This window comes from Phocoena sinus, chromosome 2 (genome assembly GCF_008692025.1).
Source record: "Phocoena sinus isolate mPhoSin1 chromosome 2, mPhoSin1.pri, whole genome shotgun sequence".
Classification (NCBI taxonomy): domain Eukaryota; kingdom Metazoa; phylum Chordata; class Mammalia; order Artiodactyla; family Phocoenidae; genus Phocoena; species Phocoena sinus.
Window position 1 is genome coordinate 33,284,026 of NC_045764.1, and position 26,928 is coordinate 33,310,953.

The window sequence follows — 26,928 nt, forward strand, 5'->3', positions numbered from 1 at the left end:
GGATCCCCCGCCCCTTCCCAGCCCCCCCCGGCCCCCACCTTGCTAACCACTGCCCACACCAGATCCGCCACGCTCACCGTGATGTAAATACATATCACATCTTCCTCCCTTTCCCGTTATGAAGGAGCCAGAGAGCTTTGGCTGCATGCTGGAGCTGTCGTGGAAGGGAACGAGGGCCATAGAGGTGGGGAATGGACAGACCAGGAAGTTTCTGCTGGACGGGGATGAAGTCATCATCACAGGTGAGGGGGCCGGGGCCCGTGGGCGTCCTCTCTCCTCCTCGCCCGCGGGCGCTGTCCTAACCGTCTGGCCAGGAAGCCATCTGTCCCAACTCATCCCCACTCTGGCAGTCCCAGGTCTGTGTCTGCTTGTACTGGCCTTCGCCCCAACCCTGGCTGCCGGGGACTTTATTTTTGTTTAAATTAAAAAATTTTTTTTAATCTTTTGGCTGCACCGCGCGGCATGTGGGATCTTAGTTCCCCGACCAGGGATCGAACCCACGCCCCCTGCATCGGAAGCGCAGAGTCTTAACCACTAGACGACCAGGGAAGTCCCTGCCAGGGACTTTAAATCAGAGTCTCCCCGAACCAAAAAGACTGCAGAAGTCCCGCTTTGTCTCCTTTCTCCCTGAGCGAAATTCTAAAATAATGGCAGGTTCCCATTGTTCTGGACTCTGCAGTGCAAAGACCCTGTGTCCTATGACCTTGTGCCCTATGACCCTGTGCCTTATGACCTGGCTGAGTTAGTGACAAGATTTCCCAGCAGCCCATTCCGAGGAGGTCAGGCCAGGGCACTCCTTACATCTTGGGGGATCGTTCTGTCCACCACATATCATTGCTGGAGAAGAAGGTGCCACCGTGGTCAGCAGACCGCTACTCAGGGTCAGGTGCAGGTTGGGCTCCCACATCCCCACCGGCCCTGTGACCTTCCTCAAGTTATTGAACCTTTGTGAACTCAGTTTCCTCATCTTTAAAATGGAGTTAATGATAGATACAGTAGTTAACCTCACAGCATGGTTGTAAGGATGAGACGAACCAGTTTATTCCTTCAGGGGACGTTTCTGGAGCAGCTGCTGTGACTCCCATGCTGGGGTTCAGGGGTGAACAAGGCAAGTGCAGGATCTGCCCCCTGGGGTCATGTTCCACTGTCACTGGTGCACCTGCATTTTACAGGTGGGAAAATGAAGGCCTAGCAGGGGGAAAATAACTTGCCCAGGATCTTGCAACCAGTAAGTCATGAAATCAGATTTCGCATCCAGGCAGCTTATCTTCAGAACCCCAATTCTTAAGCCTTTCATAATATCTAAAGAGACTAACAAGGTGCAGGGTACCTTGTGAGTGCTTAAAATTGGTGACGGTCTTCACCGTTGTCCTCATTGTCATTGCTGTTTTTTCCAGAACCCAGTTTTGAGAAAGCCCAGCATCCTGACCCCTCCTTAATAGGAGTCCCTACCTGAAGCGTGGGAATCAGCCATGCCCATCTGCCCTGCAGGCAGGTTAAGGGGGCACCCGTCCTGTGCACTCGCTCTCCACATCCTGGTCTCTGCCTGCCGACCACACATTTCCCTTCCTGTGTCCTATTGTCACCCCTACTTCCTGCGCCTGTCTTGGTACTGCTGACTCTCTGCTCTGTGGGCTGGGACCTTGGACCCATTTCATCTGCACATCCTGTCGGCCATCCCTTTGAAGTGTCCTGCCATCTCTGTGCAGCTGGCTTGCTCCAAGCACCATCCTTCTGTGTCTGGATTGCTTGCACAGCTTCGCTCCAGCCCCCTGCAATCCATCCTGCTCATGGTGCCTGGAAAATCATCTTCAGGTCTGCTTTCCCCCGTTACTCTTCTCTTCCTGATTTTCTCGTGGCGCCCTGTCGCCTGTGTCATAAATTCATACCCTTCCCTCATCTGATTCTGTTCCCCCCACTGAGCCTCATTCTAACCATAACCCTGCTTTCCCTACTGCCTGCAGACCTTTGAGCTTAAATCTGGCTCAGTTTAAATGATGCCTTCTCTGGTTGCTCAGGGACAACCAGTCTGTCCTCTCCACGAGCAACTCACTGAATTCTGGTTAATTGTACGCACGTCAGTTTCCATGCTTAGCTAAGAGCTTGTATTAGTTTCCCAGGGCTGCTGGAACAAATGACCACAAACTTGCTGGCTTAAAACAAAAACGTGTTCTCTCTTGGTTCTAGAGGGCAGAAGTCTGAAGTCCAGGTGTTGTCAGGGCCACACTTGTTCCAGAGGTTCAAGGGGAGGATCCAGTCCCTGCCGCTTCCAGCTGCTGGTGGCTACTGGCATTCCTTGGCTTGAGTCCACATCACTCCAGTCTCTACCTCCGTCTTCACATTGCCTCCTCTGCTTCTGTCCGTCAAATGTCCCTCTGCTTCTCTCTTATGACACACTTGTGATGGCATTTGGGGTCCACCCAGATAAGCTCCTTGTCTTAAGATCCCTAACTTAATCACATCTGCAAAAACATTACCATATAAGGTAACATTCACAGGTTCCGTGGTTTAGTATTTGATACTTTTGGGGGGCATTAGTCAGCCTACTACAGAGTTCTTAGAGGACAAGGTCCAGACCTTCCCTCTCTCTACAGTCTGACTGTGTGCCAGCCACATAGTGGGTGTTCAGTGTGGTTGTTGGTTGGTTGAATAAATGAAGTGGATTTAGTAGAGAAGATGCAGGCAGAGCTCAAGACAGCAGCAAATAATGCCCAAAATTAACCAGTAAGTACCCATTTTGCCCCTACTCTTCCTACAGCCCTATCATACCCTTTCTAATACCAGTTTTAACTAACGGTTCCTGAATATCTGTGGGGGCCAACCATGTTACAGCCACGTCCGATTCCATGATTCTGTTTCATACTCACAGAAGCCCTTGGGTAAGGTCATTGCCCCGATTTTACAGAGTAGAAAACTTAGGTTGATTGGAGATAGGTTATTGGCGGAAATTCACACACTGAGGGAGCAGGATAGGGTTCGGGTCTTCTGATTCCCTTGCCAGCTTTGATCAAGAGGTCCTACAGTTCTTGCCAGAGCTACTGCAGGTCCTCAGTCGTGGTTCTGTGGATCGAGTGAAAGCGTTTTCTGAAGTTTTGGTTTGAGGAAAGGAAGGAAGGAGATGGGATGGGAGAGGAGGAAATGACGGCTTCAGCTCTCTTGTCACTGTTGTATAAGCCCCCAGCTAAGCCGCTGTGGACCCGGCAGCTGCCCAGGGCCTGGAAGAAAGGAGATGAGTACTCAGGCAGATGGGATTCACATGTGTTCTTGGCATTTGAGTCAAGGAAGGGGTGAGGACGGAGCCAGGATGCTGCGAGGGTCACTTGTGTGTGTACAGCGCCTTTGCTCCAGAAGGATTTACGGCCAGGCAGAGAAATGCAGAGAAAGGCAATTCCTTGGATCTGAAGATGGACATGTTGGCAAGAAAAGAGGGAAACGGGAATGGATTGGTGGAATTCCCTGGAACAAGAATAAAAATTACAATTTGGCAATAGAAGAGGTATAAGTTATATATTAATCAAACAAAAAAACAAACAAGAAGAGATTTCACACTGAAGGAGATGCCTGCCAAATTCTAGGGAGTGAATGTGGCTGAGACTTGAGCTCTGTGCTCGCGTGTGGGGAGGTGGACGGGGGGCATGGGCGTGTCAGCTGGGTTGCCTTTGCTGAGGTCACCACAGTGGGCGGAGTGCTGTGCCCTCACCTGCCACGACCCCTCTGGCACCTGATCCGGGTGAGCCACCCTCTTGCTAGAAGCCATCCAGCCTTCTTCCTACTCCTCTGGCTGTACCCGCTCAGATGCCACCGTGTCATCTCCCTGCTCTCTCATCATGGGCGACTATTCCCCAAATCCGTTTCTAACCACTGGAATGATAAAGTGTAGAAACCAGGATCTGAACCCAGGCAGTTGGGTTCCAGGGTCTGTGCTCTTAAACCAATACGTCATGTCGGTTCTCACTTCTGGGAGACCAAAAGCCCCAGCCCAACCAATGGTATCCGCTCCTGTGCTCCAGCCTTGGCCAACCTTTTGGACGAGGAGGCCTCCTCTGTCTACAGAACAGAGCACCCACTGCCAACGCCAGGCATGTGGGCTGTTCCTGCTGCCTGGCACGCCCTCCTCCCCTCCCACCATTCTCAATCCTCATGTCTTCTAACGCCCAACACAAGTTCCATCTTTTTTAGTATTTCCATTCTTGATTCTAGTGTTGCCGCAGACTTCTCCCTTATATCTGTATTGCTTTGACCATTTCCATAGGAATATAAGAAAAGGAAAGTGTTAATATATAGAATGATGCCCTATCTCGAACCAGAAGTCTAGCCTAAAGCTATTCAAAATCATTAACTAAAACAGTCTTCAGCTGAAACACAAGAAAACCACGATGAAGACAACAGTAACGCAATAGCAATTTATTGTGTGCCTACTGTGTGCTAGGTACCGTGCATGGCACTTTACCTGCATTATCACGTCTAATTCCCATGGTGCTATTACTCTGATTTATAGATGAACCACTGGAGGTCTAGAGAGGGGAAGTAGCTGGACCAGAATCACACAGCTGGCAGGTGGCAGCCCTGGAATGCAACCAACTCCCTTGGAGTGCAAAGCTCACCACCTTCACTTCCGCACAGTTGCAAGCCCTTCCCATTTGCTTTCCCAGATCATTTCCTTTAGGTTCATTCGGTGACATAATACGGTTGGGACTCCCCTGAAGCTCTGGTGGCAGAGGAAACCCTGGTTTCAGGCCTGGCTCTGCCAGTAACTCAGCTGGGTCTGGCTCCTGGCTCTGGGCCTTGGGATCTCCTCCCTCTGGGAGGTGACGGGTGCACCCAGGCGTGGCATTCCAGGAAGCTGGAAAACTGGGCTGTAGCTATGGATTCTCGGTCCCATGGGTGGGATGGAGTTGGGGAATAGGCAGAGGGTCAGATTTCAGGAAAGGGCCAGTGAGATCAGATAACATTCCAGAGGAGATGAGTATACTTTTCGCTTCCATTTCCATGGTTGATGGAGCCCAACCCAGGGAGGCAGGGAGCTGCTTTTCCCCTCTGCCCAGGGCTCGGTGACACGCTCTGACTTGGGTGCAGACTTTCCTCATGCTCTGGCCTCTCGAGGCCCTCTGTCCCTGCCTGAACGCACCTGCCCCCAGCTTCTCCTCCCTGCACTGGAGAGCAGCAGCTTGGGAGCCTGGAAAGACCTTCCTCAGCTGGGTGCAGAGCCTCACTTTTCATCCTCTGGGCCAGTGGTCTCAACCAGAGTGGCTTTGCCCCTTGGGGGACATTTGGCGACATCTGGAGACAGTTCTGGCTGTCTCCGAATGGCAGCCAGGGATGCTGCTAAACATCCTAAGTGGACAGAACAGCTTCTCATGAGAAAGAATCATCTGACTCAAAAGGTCGTCTCTGATGTTAAGAAACCCCATGTGGACCATCTGCTTGGCAGCTGTAAAATGGGGAGGAAGTGGCCAGCTTTCCCACCAGGATGTAATCGTGCATCTGTTCTCAGGAAGCAGGCAGGGCTGTTTGCTGGGGGTGGGGGGGGGGGTGGCTCTGTTGTAACCCAGGGCAGGAAGGAGCAATGTGAACGACAGAGCACCCGGCGTTGGTGTGGGGAGGAGGACACCCTCTCAGTATTTGCAGCTCTCCAGGAAGAAGGCGCTTTAAAAATGCTGCAGCTTAGGGCTTCCCTGGTGGCACAGTGGTTAGGAGTCCGCCTGCCGATGCAGGGGATGTGGGTTCGTGCCCCGGTCTGGGAGGATCCCACATGCCGTGGAGCGGCTGGGCCCGTGAGCCGTGGACGCTGAGCCTGCGCGTCCGGAGCCTGTGCTCCGCAACGGTAGAGGCCACAACAGTGAGAGGCCCGCGTACCACACACACAAAAAAAAATGCAGCTTGGAGTGAGCTGCTTTGATAAATGATTGATGAATTTCTGCCAGGTTTTGCTTCCATAGGCTTTTTTTCCCCCCAGGGACATGAATATTTCTGAGCATTGAGATTCTAAAGTGACTGATGGAAAAATAATGAAACAGAATAGGCAAGGGTGTCGCTCTGGACAAAAGGTGACACTGAGTGTTAAGGGTCAGCACTGGGGTGGCAAGGATGTGCCTCGGTGATGCCGGGGAGGGCGAGGGGCTGGTTTGGGGATGTTGCTGGTGTCCAAGCTGCCACCTCCCCAGAGAAGGCCAGCAGTCAGAGCAGCCCTCACGGGAAGGACCGGTGGGATGACTGGGCAGGTGGGAGGAAGTGGGAGGAGACAGGCTGGGTAGGCTGTATTGAGCTACAGGTGGCCGTGAGGACTGTCCCTGGGCTCACTGGAAGGGCTCATTGGGACGTCCCTGACCCCATCTCCCAAAGATGTCTTTGGTCTCAGCGTTCAGTTGGCTGGGAGTCCTCTCAGCAGTGAGCTTCGATTTGTTTCTCTCAGCTGTGGGAATATTGCAACTCCTTGCTTTCCCTTCTTCACATTGGGTAGCAGAAGGCCTAACTCCAGGTTTGGGAGTCGTCTTCAGCAGGTGAGGGTCTGGTGTTTTGTGTAACTCAAGGTCACGGGCATCCCCTGCAGTGGCCCTCGTGTTCGTCATGGGCAGGTGGCCGTCACCTCAGCACTGCCGTGGCTCATGGTGCTTGAGAAGCATCTCGATCTGAGGAGCCTTGGAGCCTCTGTATAGGCCTGACACTCATAAGTCTATGTGCTTCCATCTATCTTCTCTCTAGGGGCCACTGGAGAGGGCGCTGTTTAAAACATAGCTGTAAAACACAGCTTTCACTGTCTTGCTGAAAACTCCTGAGTCACCTCAGTGCCCTCAGGAAAAGGTTCAAACTCCTTCACGTGGCTTCTAAGAACACCCTGTAATCTGGCTTCTCAGGGGACCCCACACAACAGCTTCACTGAATAAATGCACCTCGTGCATCTCTCGCCTTGGTCTCCGTGTCTTTGCACACGCTGTTCCCTCTGTCTGGCACACCCTTTTCATTGTGTCCCCCCTGGTGAACTCGTATCCACCTGTCGAGTCCCAGCTCCGATGTTCCCTCCTTTCTGCTCCTGTTTCCTCCATGCTGCTCTCCCAGCTCCTCATAGACTTGTCTGCTCTGACTCAGACAGCTGCTCCCACTCAGTGGACCCTTCTCAGGTCCAGGGACAAGGGCCTCCTCCTCTCTGCCTTTCTGTTGAAATGGAATTGAGTGAATTTGTTTAACATCTGCTCTGGGAGACATGTCATGCTAGGGCTTCAGCCACATGTTTCATCGAATCCTTACAACCCTGAGAGGTAAGGATTGCTATTCCCATTTGCAGACAAGGGGGCTGAGCTCAGAGGTTAAACGAGTTGCCCCTAATCCCCCAGCTTATAATCATCATTGTAGCTGACACTGGGCATTTCCCCTGGGCAAGGCACTCTTTTGGAGTTCTCTGTGTATTAACTCATATCATCTTTGCAACAGCCCTACGCAGTGAGTACTATCATTAGATCCATTTCACAGATGAGGAAACAGTTCCAGAGACTTCGCTCGTGGTCCAGTGGTAAAGTCTCCACACTCCCAATGCAGGGGACCCGGGTTTGATCCCTGGTCAGGAAACTAGATCCCACATGCTGCAACTAGGCTAAAGGAGCCTGCATGCCACAATGAAGATCCCACGTGCCACAACTAAGACCCGATGCAGCCAAATAAATAAATATTAAAAGTAAAAAAAACAACGAAAAGAAAAGAAACTGAGTTCCAAGGGGACTCAAGGTCATGGAGCCAGTAGGTGGAAGAGCCAGGCTTTGAACCCAGTCAGTCTAGCCTCAGGCTAATTAGCAAGCCTAGGATTTGAACTCAGAGTTACTTAGGGAGAGTTGACCTATACCTATTGCTTTACCTCTCAGGAAAGCCAAGGTGCCATCCTTGCACCGCTTGTGAGGGTCCCTGACAGTAGGGCGGGCCTGGAGTTCCATCTCGGTGCACCTGTAGCTCTGCCCAGCTTCTGGAGAAGGTGGTTTTTCTGTCGAAAATACGTTTGTCATTCGGATGGCGCCTTCCTGCCTTGGGCCCAGCTGTGTGCTGACCGGCACCGTGGCCGCTTGGGCGTTGGTTCCCCTGAGCCCAGCGGCTTCGTGGCTGACCCCTGTCCTCCTCTGTTGCAGGACAGTGCCAGGGGGACGGGTACCGCATTGGCTTTGGCCAGTGTGTGGGAAAAGTGCTGCCGGCCCTCTCAGCGGCCTGAGGTTCTCTCTGCCTTCCTGGAAACACAAGCCTTGAGCACTGCCCTCTCCACCTCCCTGCGGGGGACCAGGGGCCCCAATGAGGCCGCAGCCCTGGTTCTTCATTCAGTAATAAATAAAGCCATCGTGCTCCCTCTCCATCTGGGCCTGGCACGGCTCTGAGTGCGCAACGTCTCCTCGTGTTCTTGGTTTGACCCAGTGGGTCAAGGTGTGTACCGCTTCCTTGAGAGACATTCATTAATTCGTTTTCTGGTTTTTATTAGTGAGGCTGAGGGTCTGCTGTTCCTCCTCAGACATTCTAGAGCTCCCAGTATTCTCTGGAACACGGAAGAAAGAATGGCACTTGTATCAGCTCAGAGTCCTCCAGAGAAATGCGACCAAGTAGATGTGTATACAGAGAGAGACATTTATTTTAAGGAACTGGCTTATGTGATTGTAGAGGCTGGCAAGTCCAAAATCTGCAGGGTGGGCCACAGGCTCGAGACCCGGGGAAGAGCTACAGTTGGAGTCTGAAGGTGGTCTGCTGGAGAATCCCCAGTTCCAGGGAGATCAGGCTTTTTTCTCTTAAGGCCTTCAGCAGACTAGATGAAGCCCACCCATATTATGGAGGATAATCTGCTTTACTCAAAGTCCCCTGACTTAGATGTTAATCTCACCTGAAATCTACCTTCACAGCCACATCTACACTGATGTTTGATCAAATATGGTTCAGCCAAGTTGGCACATAAATTTACGCACCATGGTACCCCTCACGTTCAGTATTTCTTGGGGCCCGACTGATGGATGTACGTGGGGTGCAGACTTGGTTCAAGGGGCCCTGTAGCCGTATCAGCACATTATGAACCTTTGGCTGAGCCCCCAAGTCAAGGGTTCACACACCTGAACTGTGAGAGGCCAGGAAAAGGGCCAGGGGCTTGCTTTCTCTCCCCTTGCAAGCCCACCAGAGTCAGGAGAGTGAGCCTTGCCCCATCTCCTCTGCCCTGCCCGCTGCAGACAGGCAGCCTGGTTCCTGGTGACCACAGGGGAAGAGGATGCCTGGTGACACATCTTGGGCCTAATGGACCCCACACCAGGGCCCGGGAGGATGACTGAGCCTGCGGAGCCTGCCCATTAGATCACGCTAGTCATTCATTCATTTATTCACCAAATCGTTATTGAGTGCCTTCTCTGTGCCAGGTACTGTACCAGGCACAAGAGGTGCGGCAGTCACAGAATAGCTGTGACTTGTGGTGTCCTTGCGCCCTGCGATGATTACTTCCTAGCGGAGGGAGATGGACGGGAAACAAGTGGGCAAGGAAAAGATACGTACTATTGAAACGGAGCAGGACCCCATGGTCTATTCCCCCCCATGTTCTCCTCCTGCCTTCTGTCTGTGGAAAAACTTTAGCCAAAGGATAAGTTTAATCAGAGAAGTGAGAAAATGCATAAACAAAGGAAAACAGTCAAAGGAGACCAGATAATAATAGTTTAGTCATTAAGCATAGTCAAGGACCTTTAGTTCCTTCTCAAGGGCTATAGATAATTTTCTGAGCCATATCCTGTGAGCTGTCTATAGATACTGAAACCCACACCAGGTGGAGAAGTTAACTACCTGATGACCAGACTGTAGCCATGACATAAACTGCCACAATTCTGAGAATTGGCCTCAAAAAATGGAAACAAACCAACCCTGGAACCTGAAGATTAACTGTGCTTAAAACCATCAACATGATGGTGGTCAGACCACCGATGACCAGTTTCAAGATGACTGTCAGAGCTGTTTCTGCATGTAGCCCCCTCCTTCTGTCTATAAAGCTCTTGCCCCCTGATTGTCGGTTCGGGGGAGTCAGCCTTAGGACAGGAGTCCGCCCTCCACCCCCACCCCCAGTATCCAGAGTAAAGCAAACTTTCCTTTCCACCAACCTTGCTCTTCATTGGCTTTGAGGGCTAGCGGCCGGACCCCACTTCCGGTACACTATGACAGATGGCGATAGATTCTATGGAACAATGGGGGACAATGGGTGCCGTTATAAACCGGGTGGTCAGAGAAGGCCTTAGTGCCTCTGGTTCTTAGTGCTTTTTTGCTAGACAGCTGAAGAAAGTGAGGGATCAAGGCATATGGACATCTGGGGCAGAGTGCTCCAGGCAGAGGGTCCAGCCAGTGCAAGACCTGAGAGTGGAGCATGTTTATCAATTCTAAGGAACATTAAGGTATTTCTTTCTCACCTAAAAGCATTTTGGAGCCAGGAAGTCCGGAGTTTGTATGGCAACTTCACAGTGTCATTAGGGACCCAGGGTGCTGAGGCACATGGGGTTCAACCTCAAGGTCACTGCATGGTGCAAAAAGCTGCTGGAGCTCCAGCCAATACACCCAAGTTCCAGGCTTGCAGAAAGAAAAATTAAAGAGGTGAGGGTTGGGGGAATGAAGGGCTGAAGGGCCCTCCTCCTAGATGAGTTAGGTACCCTTTGAGCAGCCTTCCTGGGAACCCCATACTACAAGACCACACCTCATTGCAAGGAAGGCTGGGAATATAGTCTTTTAACTAAACACATTGCTTCCTCAGCTTAAAATCGGAGCTCGACTGCTAAAGAAGAAGGGGAGAATGAATCCTCGGGGGTGGGTGCAGCTCGTAGTCTCTGCCACACACAGGCTGGGAAGCATCGTGCCCTGAGGCTGAACTGTCTTGCACAGCTGATTTTATTCCATGAAGCTGCGCCCTGGGGGCCATGGTCTTCAATGCTTTGCTGATTTCAGTGGAAATCCTGTACAGTAAGTCCCCTGCATACGAATGAGTTCCGAGGTGCGTTCGTAGTCCAATTTGTTCGAAAGTCCAACAAAGTTAGCCTAGGTGCTCACCTAACACAATCGGCTGTACACTGCTGCTTTTCACTTGCTTCCAGCCATCCTGGGCTTGAAATAAAGATACTGTACTACTGTGCTCTCTACAGTACTGTACAGTAAAGTACACAAAAGCACCACCACTTGTAGAGGATGCACGCACGTGACAATATACTCCAGACACGTGGACTAACAACGTGATTGGACATGCAAATGCACGGTCGCATCTTTGAAAGTTCACAACTTGAAAGTTCGTAAGTAGGGGACTTGCTGTAGAGTCACCAGGGTCTCCCAGAGCCTACTGTCTAGATAAGATTGGTCCAAACACGTATTCTCTGAATTTGGAAGACCGAAGTCTTCCTTGGGTTTGTTCTGAATTCCTGTGGGCTGTGTTCCCAGGGCCACCTCAGCTCCTGCTTGCTCCACTGAAATCTCTGTTCCCCACCTTGTGTTTGGGATTGTTCCCTTAGCTCTATCTCCTGGCATCAGCATGCATGAGTGACCCATCTTGTTTTCCTCACCTACACCTAAAGAGCGATTGCACGTGGCAGATCTTCACCAGAGGTCCCTGGGTCGTGGGCAAAAGTCATCTAAAATCATCAATCCACTTGCCCGCTGGTACCAGAGACAGCTGGACGCCAGCTATGGAGATCACATTTTTTATCCCCTCACCGTGCCTTTAATGGGCTTAGGGGCTGGTGATGCTGGATGAACCCGCTGGATCTGGCCTGGAGTCTGAGACACACACAGGGTGGATGTTAATAGGGGGTCTGGCGTGCGATTTCTCCAACGATTACTTTCCCTTAACCTTCAGCAACATGAGCCTCTTTGTTTTCCAGCCTCGATCTCAAAATTCCCATTGCCAGCTCCAGATGAGAAGTGAATTTAATAGTCTAGTTCGGGAACCGAGCTCACTGAAACCTACCTGTGTATAATGGTAATGAAATAGACAAAATGCTTTCATGGCCAAATCTTCTCTTTCTAACAATGGTTTGTTAAGAGCTAGAGACGTTTGATCAAATAGCTGGAGCATGACAGATCTGGTGATGAACATACCACGGCAAATTGGCTGTAATTATCACTGTATCTTCCTTATTAATTCATACTTCATTCAGCTTCCTGTTTTAACCAGTGGCCCATGATGAATTTTTTTTTTTTTTTTTGCGTACGCCGGGGCCTCTCACTGTTGTGGCCCCTCCCGTTGCGGAGCACAGGCTCCGGACGTGCAGGCTCGGTGGCCATGGCTCACGGGCCCAGCCGCTCCGCGGCATGTGGGATCTTCCCGGACCGGGGCACGAACCCGTATCCCCTGCATCGGCAGGCGGGACTCTCACGACTGCGCCACCAGGGGAGCCCTAGAATCTATTTTAAACTTCACTTGAAAAGGAGGAGCAAACCTAGTGATGTTTCTGCCAGGATGCGGCCTGCTGGAGGGTGTCAGAGGGCTTCGCTGGACTCACGGGCGTGGCCACTGCCCTGGGCCTGGCAGGCACGGGGTACCAGGGCCCAGGAGACCCTGCCCTGGGCGGGTGGGGAGCAAGGGAAGAGGAGCCTTGTCGCTTTCACCATGGGACTTCCCTGCCCTGCGCCTGCTCACTCACGCTGGTTTACCTTAAAATGCCATTTACAGGGCTTTCCTGGTGGCGCATTGGTTGAGAATCCGCCTGCCGATGCAGGGGACACGGGTTCGAGCCCTGGTCTGGGAGGATCCCACATGCCGCGGAGCAACTGGGTTCGTGAGCCACAGCTACTGAGCCTGCGCATCTGGAGCCTGTGCTCCGCAATGAGAGGCCGCGATAGTGAGAGGCCCGCGCACCAGCGATGAAGAGTGGCCCCCCACTCGCCGCAACTAGAGAAAGCCCTCTCACAGAAACGAAGACCCAACACAGCCAAACATAAATAAATAAATAAATAAAAAGCCATTCGGAGCTATTCTGAGGATGAGGGTGGATTCGGCCAAGATAATGTTTTTTGAAGGGCAAGGGAACTTTAGGATTTTTTTGGTTTTGCTCCACCCGTCAGCATGTGGGATCTTCCCCGACCAGGGATTGAACCCACGCCCCCTGCATTGGAAGCACGGGTTCTTAACCACTGGGCCACCAGGGAAGTCCGGGAACTTTAGGATTTTAAGTATCATAATTAATAATTATCTCAAAGAGTCTCAATACCAAAATGGACCTCCAAAGTGTTTACATTTAAAATTTTCTTTTCTTTCTTTAGTTTGGGAGCGTGTTCCTTTTTAGCAACCCCAGAAAAATTAATGTGTCAGGGTTGCATTCCACAGTAAGACTTTGTTTTCTGTGTATCTCTCTCTCTCTGTCCTCTCTGATACCCAAGGCTGAGGGAGAGGCAGAAAGTTACTCAAAGAACTACCGATCTATGGGAGATGGTTACAAATGATGGTTGCTTGAAGGGTCTGTTTTGTCTGTTTGGCTTTGTTTTTTTTTCTGCTCTTAGAGAGAAACTAAATAAGACTGGGGCCAGTCTTATTTTGAGGCTCTCTGCCAACAGCACATAAAAGCTGGAACAATAAGACCTTTCTGAAGCGGGATCTGGATGGAACATCTCTGTGTCTACAAAAGGACTCGATCCCAGAGATGAATACACTATTGCTGTCTGTGATTTTTGAGGCAATGTCTGTCTTCATTAGATTTTAAGCTCCTGGGGGCAGAGTCAGCTTTTGCTCATGGGAAAGTTCTTCATAACCTAGCACAGAGTAGGCACTCAATATATACTTGTTAAATAATGAATGAATATCTGGGAGATTATTGGGAACAGGGATTATGTTTATTCAATAAGTCCACCCCTGCTTGGCCAAGGAATACACATGGAGACCCACTTATGTCTCAATATTTAAGAGATACAAGTGAAGCTAAAAACTGTTAATACTCTCTATTCTCCTACCTTGGCATACACATTTCATAATTACAAACAAAAATATTTGCAAAGCTACAGTTTTTATATGATTGAAAACTGGCAAAATATCAAATATAAATGAATATAATTATCATTGCACTTGAAGAGTGTTGATGGGCTGGTGATGTTGGAATGAGGGTTAAAGATGTACAAATTCGTGAATTGCTATATCAATATTTTTAAAATAAAATTTTATTTTTAAGTTAGTTTTTCTTGCCTTAATTTCATTAGAATCACTAATTATCCTATCTTAATCAAGTTTTTCACATAATTTGGGTTTTATTGACAGACTAATGTAAATGATTACAAAGTAAATTGAGTTATACTCAAAGTATATGAAATGTAAATATTTTCATCAACACCTTAAATGTTAAAAATTGAAAAATTTACTTTATATTCATTTCCAGTTATTTTTCTTTGACATTCAAAATTATCTATTAAAATGAAAAGACAAGATACAAATTATAATTAAAGAACATCAGCATTTCATATCAAGCTTATTTAAATCAAGTTGAAATGTTTAAATTTATTTTTTTTAATTCGATTACATCCTATTAAGTGCTTTTTATAAAAATAAAACTATTTATAATCCTAGCGTTCAGTGTCCACCTGGTTGCCAAAGTAAAGGATTAGTATCACGCTCCATTTATGTTACGTCGAGACTTATGTACATATAAATTAATATGAATTAGTTAACATTGCAAAATGTGCCCTAATTGTCATGTGCAGCTGTTGTGAATCCCGTGCCAGAGCCACGAATTGGAAAACAATCAAGAAAATGAATTTTGGGTAGAACTGAAAAATGACACAGGTTGGGGCAAGAATCAGTTGCATCCATGCTAGGAGGAAGTATTGAGTGACCCAATCAGTCTCTTACCAAAGTGCTTTCACTCCCCCGCCCCCCCGCAGGAGGGAGGACGCCCCCATCGCCAGCGCTGGCAGTGACCCACCACACGGCTATGTGGTATTCACGGGGGCACTAATTTTGTGGACGCAGCCCAGAGGTGTGAAGAGGCGTTCCCCTGGGGCCTGGGCAGTATTACTCTTGAAAGGTTACGTAGGATACAGGTGGGGCCGCATCAGGATGAGTCCCAAGGGGAGAGGGGCCCGCGTGCTCTTGAATATCTTCATTTGTGTGTGTGTGTTTGTGATATGCTGAGCCCTCCGGGGCATGGATCCCAGGGAAAGCCCGCCTATTCCCCAAGCCTAAAGGCACTATTGCTTCTTCACCTCCATCTCTGGACCCCCCACTGTCTCTGATAGTTTTTGTATAAGAGAAGAGACTTGTTCATTTCACATAGCTAGTGAGTGGCAGAGCTGAGACTGGATTCCGCAACTTTGAACTTCTAGGGCAACACTTTTCTCAGCCTGGCAAATTGTGGTGTTTCTTGGGGTTTTTTTGAGAAATGGTAACATTTTATTACCATTAAAACAAATCTTTTTATTTGGAAATAATTTCAAACTTACAGAAAACTTGCAAGAATTAGGATAGTATAAAGAACACCATATAAAGACCACACCAGAAGTCTCTGGCCATATTTAACTAGTGTTAACATTTTACCCCATTTGCTGTGTTATTTGCGCTTTTTCTCTTTACATGCACATATGTTTATACTCTCCAATATGATATATGTAAATGTATATACTCAGACTAGTTTTTCTGTACCATTTAAGGGTAATTTACATATATTATGGTCCTTTATCCTTAAATACTTCCGAGTGTATTCTTAGCACAGGGATATTTTCTTTTTTTTTTAATGTTTATTTTATTTATTTATTTGTTTATTATTTATTTATGTTTTAACATCTTTATTGGAGTATAATTGCTTTACAATATTGTGTTAGTTTCTACTGTATAACATAGTGAATCAGCTTATATGTATACATATATCCCCATATATCCTCCCTCTTGCATCTCCCTCCCAGCCTCCCTATCCCACCCCTCTAGGTGGACACAAAGCACCGAGCTGATCTCCCTGTGCTAGGGCAGCTGCTTCCCACTAGCTACCAATTTGACAATTTGGTAGTGTATGTATGTCAACGCTACTCTCTCACTTTGCGCACAGGGATATTTTCTTACATAACCACAGTGCCACTATCAACCTCATGAAATTTAACATTGAGGCTGGCAAATTGTGGAACAGTGGTTGGAACTTTGATTTTGACCCATGGAAGTGAGCTTCTTAAGAGCAGGGCTGTGCTTGACTCATCTTTGTGTCCAAACCCCCCATTAAACAGTAGCTGCTCATAAATGTGTGTGGCGTTGCATCAAGGAGTTCCCTGTTTCACAGCTATGAGCGCAACACGAAGCTCTTCTTTCAAATAATCTTAGAGCTGTATTTGGTAATCTAAGAGAAGGAAAAAGTCATGTGCATAAGAATGGTCATTGAAGCACTGCTTATGGAGCCCAAATTTCAGCCTGCTGGGTGTCATCCCATCTCTTAGCCCTCTGGGGTCATTCTTTCCTTAGCATATATTCATAGGAAGCCAGAGCCCCCATTCTCCCATCAGGGTGAAACCCAACATTTCCCCATTTGATGGGCTGACTGTTATGAAATGAGGCTGGCTGATACTACGGAGTGTAATTATGAGGGGGAGGCATGTGTCAACCAGCTGCTTCCCTGTGTAGTTAGGCTGAAGGCTTCTGAGTTCTGTGGTCCCTCTTAATTATTGTATTAGGGCCAGAGGGCACTCCTTTTCTTGGAGAAGGGAGTACAACAGAACTTAGCAAGGTCACCCCGTCCTTGGTGCAGAAGGGAGGAGAGATAGTGGGCCAGACTTTGTAAGAAGCCCAAGGGGCATCGGTGACAGACACTCTGATCCCCTTTCTGAAGTATTCGAAGTTAGAGAGTTGGTTTTGGAGCACTCGGTAGGCCATGCCTAAGATCTGTTGGCAGGGAAGAGCAGCCAGGGCTCAGTGTAGGTTATTCTCTCTCAAGCTTCCCAGGTGATTCCGATGCACGCACGCTAAAGTTTGAGAGCCACTGCACCAGAAAATACTTCCTACTGCATCCCAATCAATAAAGATAGTAGGTTCCGCATCTGGGGACGCTCGCAGCACACTGCACCCAGCCCAGCTTCTCTCAAAATGTCTACCGTTCATGAAATTCTCTGCAAGCTCAGCCTGGAGGGTGATCACGCCACACCTCCAAGTGCATATGGGTCAGTCAAAGCATACACCAACTTTGATGTTGAGCGGGACGCTCTGAACATTGAAACGCCCATCAAGACTAAAAGTGTGGATGAGGTCACCATCATTAACACTTTGACTAACGGCAGCAATGAACAGAGACAGAATATTGCCTTCGCCCACCAGAGAAGGACCAAAAAGGAACTTGCATAAGTACTGAAGGCAGCCTTGTCCAGCTACCCAGAGACAGTGATTTTGGGCCTATTGAAAACACCTGCTCAGTGTGACGCTTCCGATCTGAAAGCCTCCATGAAGGGGCTGGGGACCGATGAGGACTCCCTCATTGAGATCATCTGCTCAAGGACCAACCAAGAGCTACAGGAAATCAACAGAGTCTACAAGGAAACGTACGAGACCGATCTGGGGAAGGATATCATTTCCGACACATCTGGTGACTTCCGCAAGCTGATGATTGCCCTTGCGAAGGGTCAAAGAGCAGAGGATGGCTATGTCATTGATTATGAACTGATTGACCAAGGTGCCTGGGATCTCTGTGATGCTGGCATGAAGAGGAGAGGAACTAATGTTCCCAAGTGGATCAGCGTCATGACCGAGTGGAGCGTGGGTCACCTCCAGAAAGTATTTGAAGGGCTACAGCCCTTATGACATGCTGGGGAGCATCAAGAAGGAGGTCAGAGGAGACCTGGAAAATGCCTTCCTGAACCGAGTCCAGTGCATTCAGACCAAGCCCCTGTATTTTGCTGACAGACTGCACAACTCCATGAAGGGCAAGGGCACTCACGATAAGGTCCTGATTAGAATCCTGACCTCCCACAGTGAAGTGGACATGTTGAAAATTAGACCTGAATTCAAGAAAAAGTATGGCAAGTCCCTGTACTATTACATTCAGCAAGACACCAAAGGCGACCACCAGAAAGCGCCGCTGTACCTGTGTGGTAGGGATGACTGAAGCCCGTGATGGCCCAAGGGTCCAGGATGGCTGCTCCGCGCTCCCAGCTAACAGTTCTACACAATCAGCTTGTGGCTAACAGTCCCCTTGTGCCCATCCCTGGGAGGATGACGTTAGCACTGCCCACCCCACCCGCTCCATCCTTAGTTTAGCTGCCTAAGCATTACCTGGCTTTCCAATCTAGTCTCTCTTTATAGTCAAAGAAATGAACATTCCAAGGAGTTGGAAGTGAAATCTATGATGTGAAACACTTTGCCTTCTGAGTGCTGTGTCGTAAACAGATGAATAAACTGAATTTTTACTTTAGGAAAAAAAAATGAAGATAATAAAAAATAGTTCACCTTCATCGGGCAGGGGACAGTGGTACCCCTTAATTGCATTACCTCAGGGAATTGCCATTTTCCTTCTCTCTGTTGTATTGTAGGGGCCCTGATCACCTTAACAACCCACAGAACTTCATGGGTGTCTATTATATACATGACATTATGCTAACCGGCTCTGGTGAACTAGCAAGGACCACACGTAGCACATGCTTGCCAGAGGGTGAGAGAAAACCCCTATGGAAGTCCAGGAGCCTGCCATATTGGAGAACTTTCTAGGGTTCCAGCAGTCGGGGGCATGTTGGGACATTCCCTCTTGGGTGAGAAACCTTGCTTTTCCTTGCATCATCCATCATGAAGAAAGAGGCTCCATGGATGATGGGCCTCTTCGGGTTTTTGAGGCAATGTGGAGCACATTTGTGTGTGCCACTCTGCTGCATTTACCTGGTACGTCATAAGACTGCTGGTTCGGAATGGGACCCAGAGCAATCAAGGGCTCTAGAACGGTTCAGGCTGTGACGAAAGCTACCTGATCAATTGAGCCTTAAGACCCAGCAGACCCAATGGTACAGGAAGTGTCTGTGGCAGATAAAGATGCTGTCAGGAGCTTCTGACTTTCCCCAGTAGGAGAATCAGAGTGCTGACCCAACTGCAGTAAGATTGGAAGAGAGGACTCAAGGCAGTCTTGAGGAGATGTATGTAGAAGGATGTCTCTGAAGGAGCCCTGAATGTGAAGATATTCATGTGCCACCTAAATGCCTGTCAAAAGGTATCCATTGCAGAGAAGGCTGTCAGGAGTCAGGTGGACACCATGACCCAACCTGAGGAGGCCTTCCCCTCTCCACTCTGGTGTGTCCTCAGTGGTACTGTGAACAAAGTGACTGTAGTGGAAGGGATGGAGGCTGTACATGGGTTTAACAACATGGGCTTACCCTCACTATGGCCCACCTGGCTGGTTTCCATCACTTCTGGGTATGCACCCTGCCCAGGATTAAGCCAATGCCCAGCCCCTGATGCACGGCATCCTTCCCGAGGGATGGGTCGTGCGAGACAGGCCAGCCACCACTGGCAAGTTGATTACACGGGACCCCTTCCATCATGGAGGATGGTGGGAATAGATTCGTATTCTGCATACGGATTAGCTACCTCTGCCCTCCTCGCTTTGTGGTGTTTCATTTATCTCAGCGTATCTCACAAACGTGACCTTCAACCAGACAACCCATTTGTTTCTTGTTTGTTTGTTTTTTAAAGGTTTTTTTTTGACGTGGACCATTTTTAAAGTCTTTATTGAATTTGTTACAACATTGCTTCTGTTCTATGTTTTGGTTTTTTGGCCCTGAGGCCTGTGGGATCTTAGCTCCCCGACCAGGGATCGAACCCGCACCTCCTGCATTGGAAGGCGAAGTCTTAACCACTGGACCGCCAGGGAAGTCCCTGAGAACTCATTTGTGAAGGAAGCGCAGCTGTGGGTTCATGTCCAGGAAATCCACTGGTTTACCTCATGCCTCATCACCCAGAAGCAGTTGGCTTGAGTGAAATTTAGAATGGCCTGTGGAAGGCTCAGTATGGTGGCTGACCTACAGGATGCAGTATTCACCTTAAACCAGAGACCAATATACGTTGGCATCTTCCCTTGAGCTGGATGATGCTAGTCTAGGAACCAAGGGATGGAAGCGAGAGTGATTCCTCTCACTGTGACACCTAATAACCCAGTTATAGAATTTTTGTTTTCCATCCTGTGACCTTGGACTTGGTGGGTTTGGAAATTCCTAGTAACAAAGAAGAAATATTTCCACCAGGGAACATAGTCATGGGTCTGTTAAATTGGAAACTGAGATCATCCTGTAGCCATTTGGGTCTCCTCATCTTGGACTAGGAGGTGGGGAAGGGGATCGCTGTGCTGTCAGGGTGATTTATTCCAATATCTCAGAAGAAACGGTATTGCTCCACAATGAGGGCAAGGAGGGCTAGCTCTGGAACCCAGGGATTCACTGGGGTATCTCTCGTTATTCCTCATCCCATATCCTACTCTGTAGGTCTGGGGCGGGGGCATGCATTTAGACTCCTAGCTAAGTCCCCAGTGACGCTGATGCTATCCCGTCCTACGACCATAGCATGACTAGCGCGTCCTAGGGCACCTGTTCTCTCCTGAGTATTCAAAAATGCTTCCAGGTGAGGCCTTCAAGGCTTTGTCAAGTTCTTTGAGGGGGTGGGGATCAGTGGAAACTGGCAACCAAAAAAAAAGACAGGGCACCGAGAATTTGGATCCTCTGTGAAGGAAGATTTGGGTCATTCCACTGGATAAAAGACTCCAGCAGTGGAGGGACCGCCAGAAGGTAGAGGGGATATGGAATGCGTGGCAGAAGAATGACACCGTGGTTATCAACCTAGGCCTCCTGACCAGCCATAGAAGATGGGACTCCAGCAGTTATGCTTTATATGAATCGTCTCATTCACTCACCTAGAGGTGGATACGTTACAATGGAAGTTCCAGGGGGAGTGGAACTAAACTGATAGCAGCCTCAGACAATGTGGTTGTTGATGGGAATTTATATTTTCCCCATCCACGATGGATGCTGAGTGGTAATAGGGGTGCAGTGTACTGGTTAGTTTTCGTTTGCTCTAGTTCGCTAATATATATGAAGGATATCAGCCAGAGTCCCCTGTCCTTTAGCTTCTGTTCTTGGCTGATGGTATAGGAGGTTAGGGGGCAGGAGGAGAGAAGTCAAGGTATATAGTCTCTTCTCACTGGGTTGCACTTTGATTGTCTACCTGTGGCCATGGCTTTTGTTGGGGGACTCTTCGCCCACTGCTACAGCTTCCACTGGATTCTGGGAACACCCCTTCCCCTTGTCGCTTCAGGCCCAAGTGGTAATGGACTCACCCTGTTGCCCGTCCATGGGTATTTTGCCAACCCCTTTCGTTTCCCTTAACCCTGCCCAACTAATTGGAAAAAATGAAATAGAGATGATGGGAATTGATATACCAGGCTGGTAAAACGAGTGTGCTATTATTCATCTCAGCCTATCTGAGCATTCTCAGGGGTCACATTTACGCTAGCAACCGTCATTCTGATTTTTTTAAAATTAATTCTTATTGGACTATAGTTGCTTTCTGATTTCCTGTTTCTGCTTACTTCTGCTACCTCACTTGTCCCTGGGATGACTGTCCCTTTCCAGATTACATGTCTTCACATTGACCCCCTTCCAGATGTCTTTATTGCCCCCAAATACCACAACCACAAAGTGGATTGTGTATCAGACTTTACTGAGGGTTTGGAGTAACATGGAGGGACTGTAGCAGAGCACAGAGCAGGCAACAACGTAAAATCAGCCACGAGACACCACTGTCCGGAAAATCCATCACCCTTTCCCTGCAGCGGGGAGTTTCTCTCTGATCATATTTGCCTTAAGTCCTGGATTAGGGCCAATGCCACGGATACTTTTCATTTGCTCTCTGCCAGTTTCCAGTCTTCAAAAATTCTCTTCATTTCTTTTGCTGGACAGTTTACCTCTCCATACCAAACCCCAAACTTCATCTCAGCTAGCTGGAAACTGGCTAAGATGCTCTGATGACAAAGGACCATCTCCTCCATCCTTTAGCAGCTAAAGCAACAACAGGAGCTTGACATTTCAGTTGGTTTTTCCCCTTAATATGATCAAATGTTTAGATGGCTCTTCGTCCCCCATGTGTGTCTAAGGTGGAGGGGGTGTTATTTAAATATTTATTCTCCGCCAACCTGAGCAAGCCCAGGGTTCGTCATATCTGTCTTTAGCTTTCTTTCTTTTTTTTTTGCAACATGTATAATAGAGAAAATGAAGGCAATCTAAGTACTTATTAATAGGACTCTGGATAACTATGTACATGCACTAGATGGCGTGGTTTATAGCCAGTAAAATGATAAATAGGAAGACTGTAGCAGAAACATGCTTATGACGAAATGTTAGGGGATATTGATTTAAATGATGCAACCGAAGCCTTTTATGAAAAAAATATCTTGCACGTGGACAAGGATTAGAAGGGAATACATGGACACACAATAGAAACACTATTTTGTGGAGGCTTGGATTTGGAGTGAGTTTGAAATTTTCCATCTTTTTCTGAAATGTTATTTCCCTTTGCCACCTAAACAAGAGTCAAGAGATAGAGTGGGAAATATTAGCAAACCTAGGTGTGGAAAAGAAATAATTGAGACCAAAGGATCCCCAGGGCAGTGCCTCTCAAACTTTAACATGCATACAAATCGCTTGGTAGATCTTGCTAAGAGATTCCTGGGCCCCATCTCCAGAGATTATGATTCTGTAAGTCTGGAGTAGGGGTCCATGATTTTGGATTTCTAACAAGCCCCTCAATGTTGTAGATGCTATTTGTCCTTCATCATGGTTTGAGTAGCACGGCCCTCAGGCACCTGTTTTTCACTCCTGAGCGCTCTGAAGCATCTCCAAGGGAGGTCTTCAAGACCTCTTCTTGTTCCTTGGGATCTGTTATTAACTGATCGGCATTGGTTCTGATTTGCATTGTAAATCCATGCTGATCAGCTTTTCACTGAAGTGTTCGGTATCTCTGAGGTAGGCTGCAGAGTGAAGGCTGCCGCTAGGCCTGAGGCAATGTACAAGGTCCTTGCTCTAGATCCTCCCCTCACACAGAGCCTCCAATGCACCTTGGTCCACTGCCTTTGCCAGCTGTCCCTTTGTGCATCCCACACAGTGAGGGTGTGGAGGGAGGAACAGCTGGATATGCTCTGGAAAGCTGTCTGAGCAGCTGTGGGCTTGTTCACTTTCAGGGGTCACCTAGTGGTGATGGTGCTTTGGAAACCCACTTCCCAGGTGACCTGGGATGGAGTGGGACCCATGGCTGGGATGCAGGTGGTGGGAAGGGAACCATGAGCTTCTTCACAGCTGCAGGGCACTTCTGATGGGGATGGCAGGTGTGCCTCAGAGGGATGGAATAAATGCATTCAGAAGGAAGGGGAATTCTGGTGGTCTAGTTTAACTTCATATTATGTTTGTGGGAATACCGATGACCATGATAATTACATAAATTAATAGACACCATATCCCTTGAGGTCAGGTGCTGGGAGAGGTTGCTGTGAGAATTCCTCTGACCAGTGGTCCTGGCTGGGAGATTTGGCCTTTCAGCCGTGGAACTGAAAAAAAGCCCAGGGTTCCAGGCTCTGCAGAGAGGGGGGAAGCCAGACCTCTCTTCCTCCCAGCTCAGACCCCTGGCTTCTTCTGGGGTGGTAAAATCAAGAAAATACACCAATGTTTGCCCGTGTTCTCTCATTTCATCCTCAAAACAACCTTGTGAGGTAGATGTTATTCCCTCATGTTACAGATGAGGAAACTGGGGCTCAGAGAGGCTGAGTTATTTGGGGTCATATAGCAAGGAAGTAGAGGAGCTGGGACTTGAGACCAGGTTTGTGGGCTCTGGTCCAATATTCTTGCTGCAAGGTCTTAGATATAGGTGATAGGGTGGGAGGGGGTCAGAAGGGTGGGAAAAGAGGGAGAAGTCATTATCAACAACTTATCCCTTGTCTCACCCCACAGCACGTTTACATTCAAAGCACTCCCACTCCTGTCCTTTCAGTCACGAGGTTTACACAAAACAAAAAGGGCAAGGCTTTTCCTCCCCTTTTTAAAATCAGGGAACAGAGCCACCGAGAGGTGAAGTGACTTGCTCAAGGTCACACAGCCTTAGAGTGACTGACAGGACTAGAAGCCAGGTCTTCCTGTCCGATATTAATCTCATAACTCTGTGCTCTCAAGAGGTCACTGGGTGAAATAATTTTGCACGAGGAAAAGTTAGTGAAAAAAAAAAAAAAAAAGAACTGGAAGACCAAAGGAGATAATTATGAAACTAGGACCTATCCATCCGATGGAATACTCTGCAGCCAGTAAAAATGATGGCTATAAAGAGTGCTTGATGAAATGAGAAAGTGTCCATGCTCTAATATGAAGTGATACAACATCACGCACATAGTATGATTTTGACTATTTAAAAATACATGTAAAAAGTGCTGGGAGAAAATATATCAAAATGGCGGCTTTGGGGAAGTGGGATTATAAGGGTTATTTTCCCCCATCCTTCTATTTTTTCTGTATTTTCCCAAACTTCCAAAATACACATTTCATTTATAACAGGAAAAATATACCCCTCTATATTTTAGTTAAAAAAAAGCCTGTTGGGAAGCAGCCCCTGCGCCTTTTGTGAATTTGGGGTGGTGCACCTTCCACCTCCTTTCCCACGTCACCACGCGCTCTATTGCTGGCCCACTGGGAAGGCGCTGGGGCTCAGGTGAACGTCTGTGCTGGGAGCCTCCCAGTGTGTGTGCTACTTTGCATGTTAAGGGCAAGAGTTTCCTCAAAACGAGACCGCTGTTATGATGGTGGGTGACTGTCCCGTATCCGATGCCAAAAGGTGTGCGCGAGCCAGGGAAGATGACCGCCCCCTAGGCTCACAGTCATTCCCCAGACTGGAATCCGGGCCTGCTGACTCCCGGTCCAGCGCTCTTATCCCCAGACTGGCCCACCACTGCAACACCCACAGCATCCCCAGCATCTCGCCCTGCTGCTCCTGTGAGAGCAGGCAAGGCTAAGGTGAACCTTCTCCATCCCCGGGTGGCCAAATCCTTTCTTGCCTCCATGGGCTGGAAAGCCGGTGGCCAGGGGACAGAGGCACATCCTGGGGCAACCCTGTCCAGAGAGCGCTGGGCTCTCGGTCCCTCGCCGCGGCCCCCGCCCGCGGGCGCCTCAGTCATCCAGGTGTTGCTCCTCCCAGGTGGATGTGGGGATGGCGCTGTAAGGGTCCATGATGACCTTGGCGCAGCGAATGATCATCACGACGAGGAAAAGGCAGAGGAAGACGAAGCAGGCCAAGGTCAGTCCTTTGTCCACGTCGACGTAGACGGGCTTAGGCGTGGGGTCCTCCATCTCTCGGCAGCGGCTTCGGGATCCTCCTCCGGCTCACGGTTGACTGGTACCATCTTCCACCCCTGCAGAGAGCCACAGCAGTGGGGACCGGAGGGTCGTGCCAACTTGCCTGGGGTGCGGGCAGGGCACAGCCCTCCCCCTTCTTATATGTCCCCCTGGCATGGGAGTCTGCTGTTCCCCCTCCCCTCCCCGTCATGAGAGCGAGGAGAGGAAGGGTCACGTGCCTCCTTTTCAGGCGCCTACGTGGTCTCAGCCCTGAACCTTATAGGCAACCCAGGTGCCAGAGCCCAGCCAGTGCGTCCTAGCGGGGCGGGGGGGGGGGGGGGGGGGCGGGGGAGGTGACAGAGGAGTCCCAGCAGGGGTAGAACTGGGCTGTAGCCGAAGCACCTGCTGAGGATGGAGCCCCTGAAGTTGCCTCCACCCTCTGAAACCCTTTAGAATGAGTTATAATAATGCTTTCAACTCTGTCAAGCCACTGACTGAGGGTGATCAGAAAGCATTTTATTTTATTTTATTATCATTGCTTTTTTTTTTTTTTTTTTGCGGTACGCGGGCCTCTCACTGTTGTGGCCTCTCCTGTTGCGGAGCACAGGCTCCGGACGCGCAGGCTCAGCGGCCATGGCTCACGGGCCCAGCCGCTCCGCGGCATGTGGGATCTTCCCGGACCGGGGCACGAACCCACATCCCCTGCATCGGCAGGCGGACCCTCAACCACTGCGCCACCAGGGAAGCCCTATCATTGCTTTTTTTTGGCTGTACTGCATCGGCATGCAGGATCTTAGTTCCTCCACCAGGGATTGAACCCGTGCCCTCTGCAGTGGGAACGCAGAGTCCTAACCACTGGACCGCCAGGGAAGTCCCCAGAAACATTTTTAAAATTAGGTAATTAATATATATTTTTTAAAGCAGTAGAACTTACGTTTCAAATGAAAATGAACGTTGAATACCAATACATGAATAGATTGAAGGGGAGCTGCTGTCCCAGAGTTGGGTGGGCAGGCAGCATGGAGGGTCTGCATCCCTTCCCCCTCTATGGGGGCCTTCTGGGACTCCTGAGGGACCTTTGCTGAGCCCCCGAGTCACAGTTGATAAACTGCGGGTGTAACGGAAGAACGGTTTTGGCAGTCAGGTGGACCCCGAGCCCAGCTGCCTTGCAGTGCAGTCCTGGGCAGTGTAAGGTTATCCTTGTATCAGGCGTACGCCTCCCTGCTGTGATAATACAGGGCGCGAGGCTGCATCACAAGGGTGTGAGGATTCAGTGCATCTAGCATGGTCCCTGGCCCTGTGGGCGCCCCAGAGCAGGCCAAGATGGCAGGTCACGTCCTTGCAGCCCAGCGGTCAGGGAGAGCTTAGGACGAGGGGCACTGCTGCTCGTTATCATCACCCCCCTCCCCCGCCCACCCCCCGCTGAATTTTCAGAGCCCTTGAGCTGTACATTGTGCTTTCACATCCAGTTTATTATTTGATCTTCACGACAGCCCAGGAGGCATGTTAGCCGTGTATCAATATGCCCATTTTATAAATGTGGAAACTGAGTTACAGAAAGGGGGGAAATGACTTACCCAAGGTCCCACATCCCAAACCCTAGGCCTCTGCATGCCTCTCTCTTCTCTGATGGAAAGTAAAGTGGGGACCCATCTCCCCCACCCACTTTGC

General features: G+C 49.2%; 2 protein-coding genes and 1 pseudogene across 8 annotated transcripts in view; 2 read left to right on the forward strand and 1 right to left on the reverse strand.

Annotated features, from left to right (window-relative positions):
- FAH (fumarylacetoacetate hydrolase) overlaps nt 1-8,359 on the forward strand; it is a 35,933-nt gene extending 27,574 nt beyond the window's left edge. For 2 of the 6 annotated variants that reach the window (XM_032620389.1, XM_032620433.1), the window contains 2 exons: nt 125-242; nt 8,112-8,359. In XM_032620389.1, the coding sequence (XP_032476280.1) occupies nt 125-242; nt 8,112-8,191 (198 nt within the window). In that variant the 3' untranslated portion in view covers nt 8,192-8,359. Of the gene's footprint in view, nt 1-124; nt 243-1,397; nt 5,176-6,702; nt 7,494-7,853; nt 8,083-8,111 lie in introns of those variants that run through there. The other 4 variants (XM_032620407.1, XM_032620397.1, XM_032620416.1 and 1 more) reach the window with 4 other exon arrangements.
- An 8,604-nt stretch (nt 8,360-16,963) lies between these two features.
- LOC116749198 lies at nt 16,964-18,023 on the forward strand (annotated as a pseudogene).
- Nucleotides 18,024-21,593: 3,570 nt separating this feature from the next.
- CTXND1 (cortexin domain containing 1) overlaps nt 21,594-26,928 on the reverse strand; it is a 54,555-nt gene continuing 49,220 nt past the window's right edge. For both annotated transcript variants that reach the window (XM_032624773.1, XM_032624774.1), the window contains one exon: nt 21,594-25,334. In XM_032624773.1, the coding sequence (XP_032480664.1) occupies nt 25,093-25,272 (180 nt within the window). In that variant the 5' untranslated portion in view covers nt 25,273-25,334 and the 3' untranslated portion in view covers nt 21,594-25,092. The remainder of the gene's footprint in view (nt 25,335-26,928) is intronic.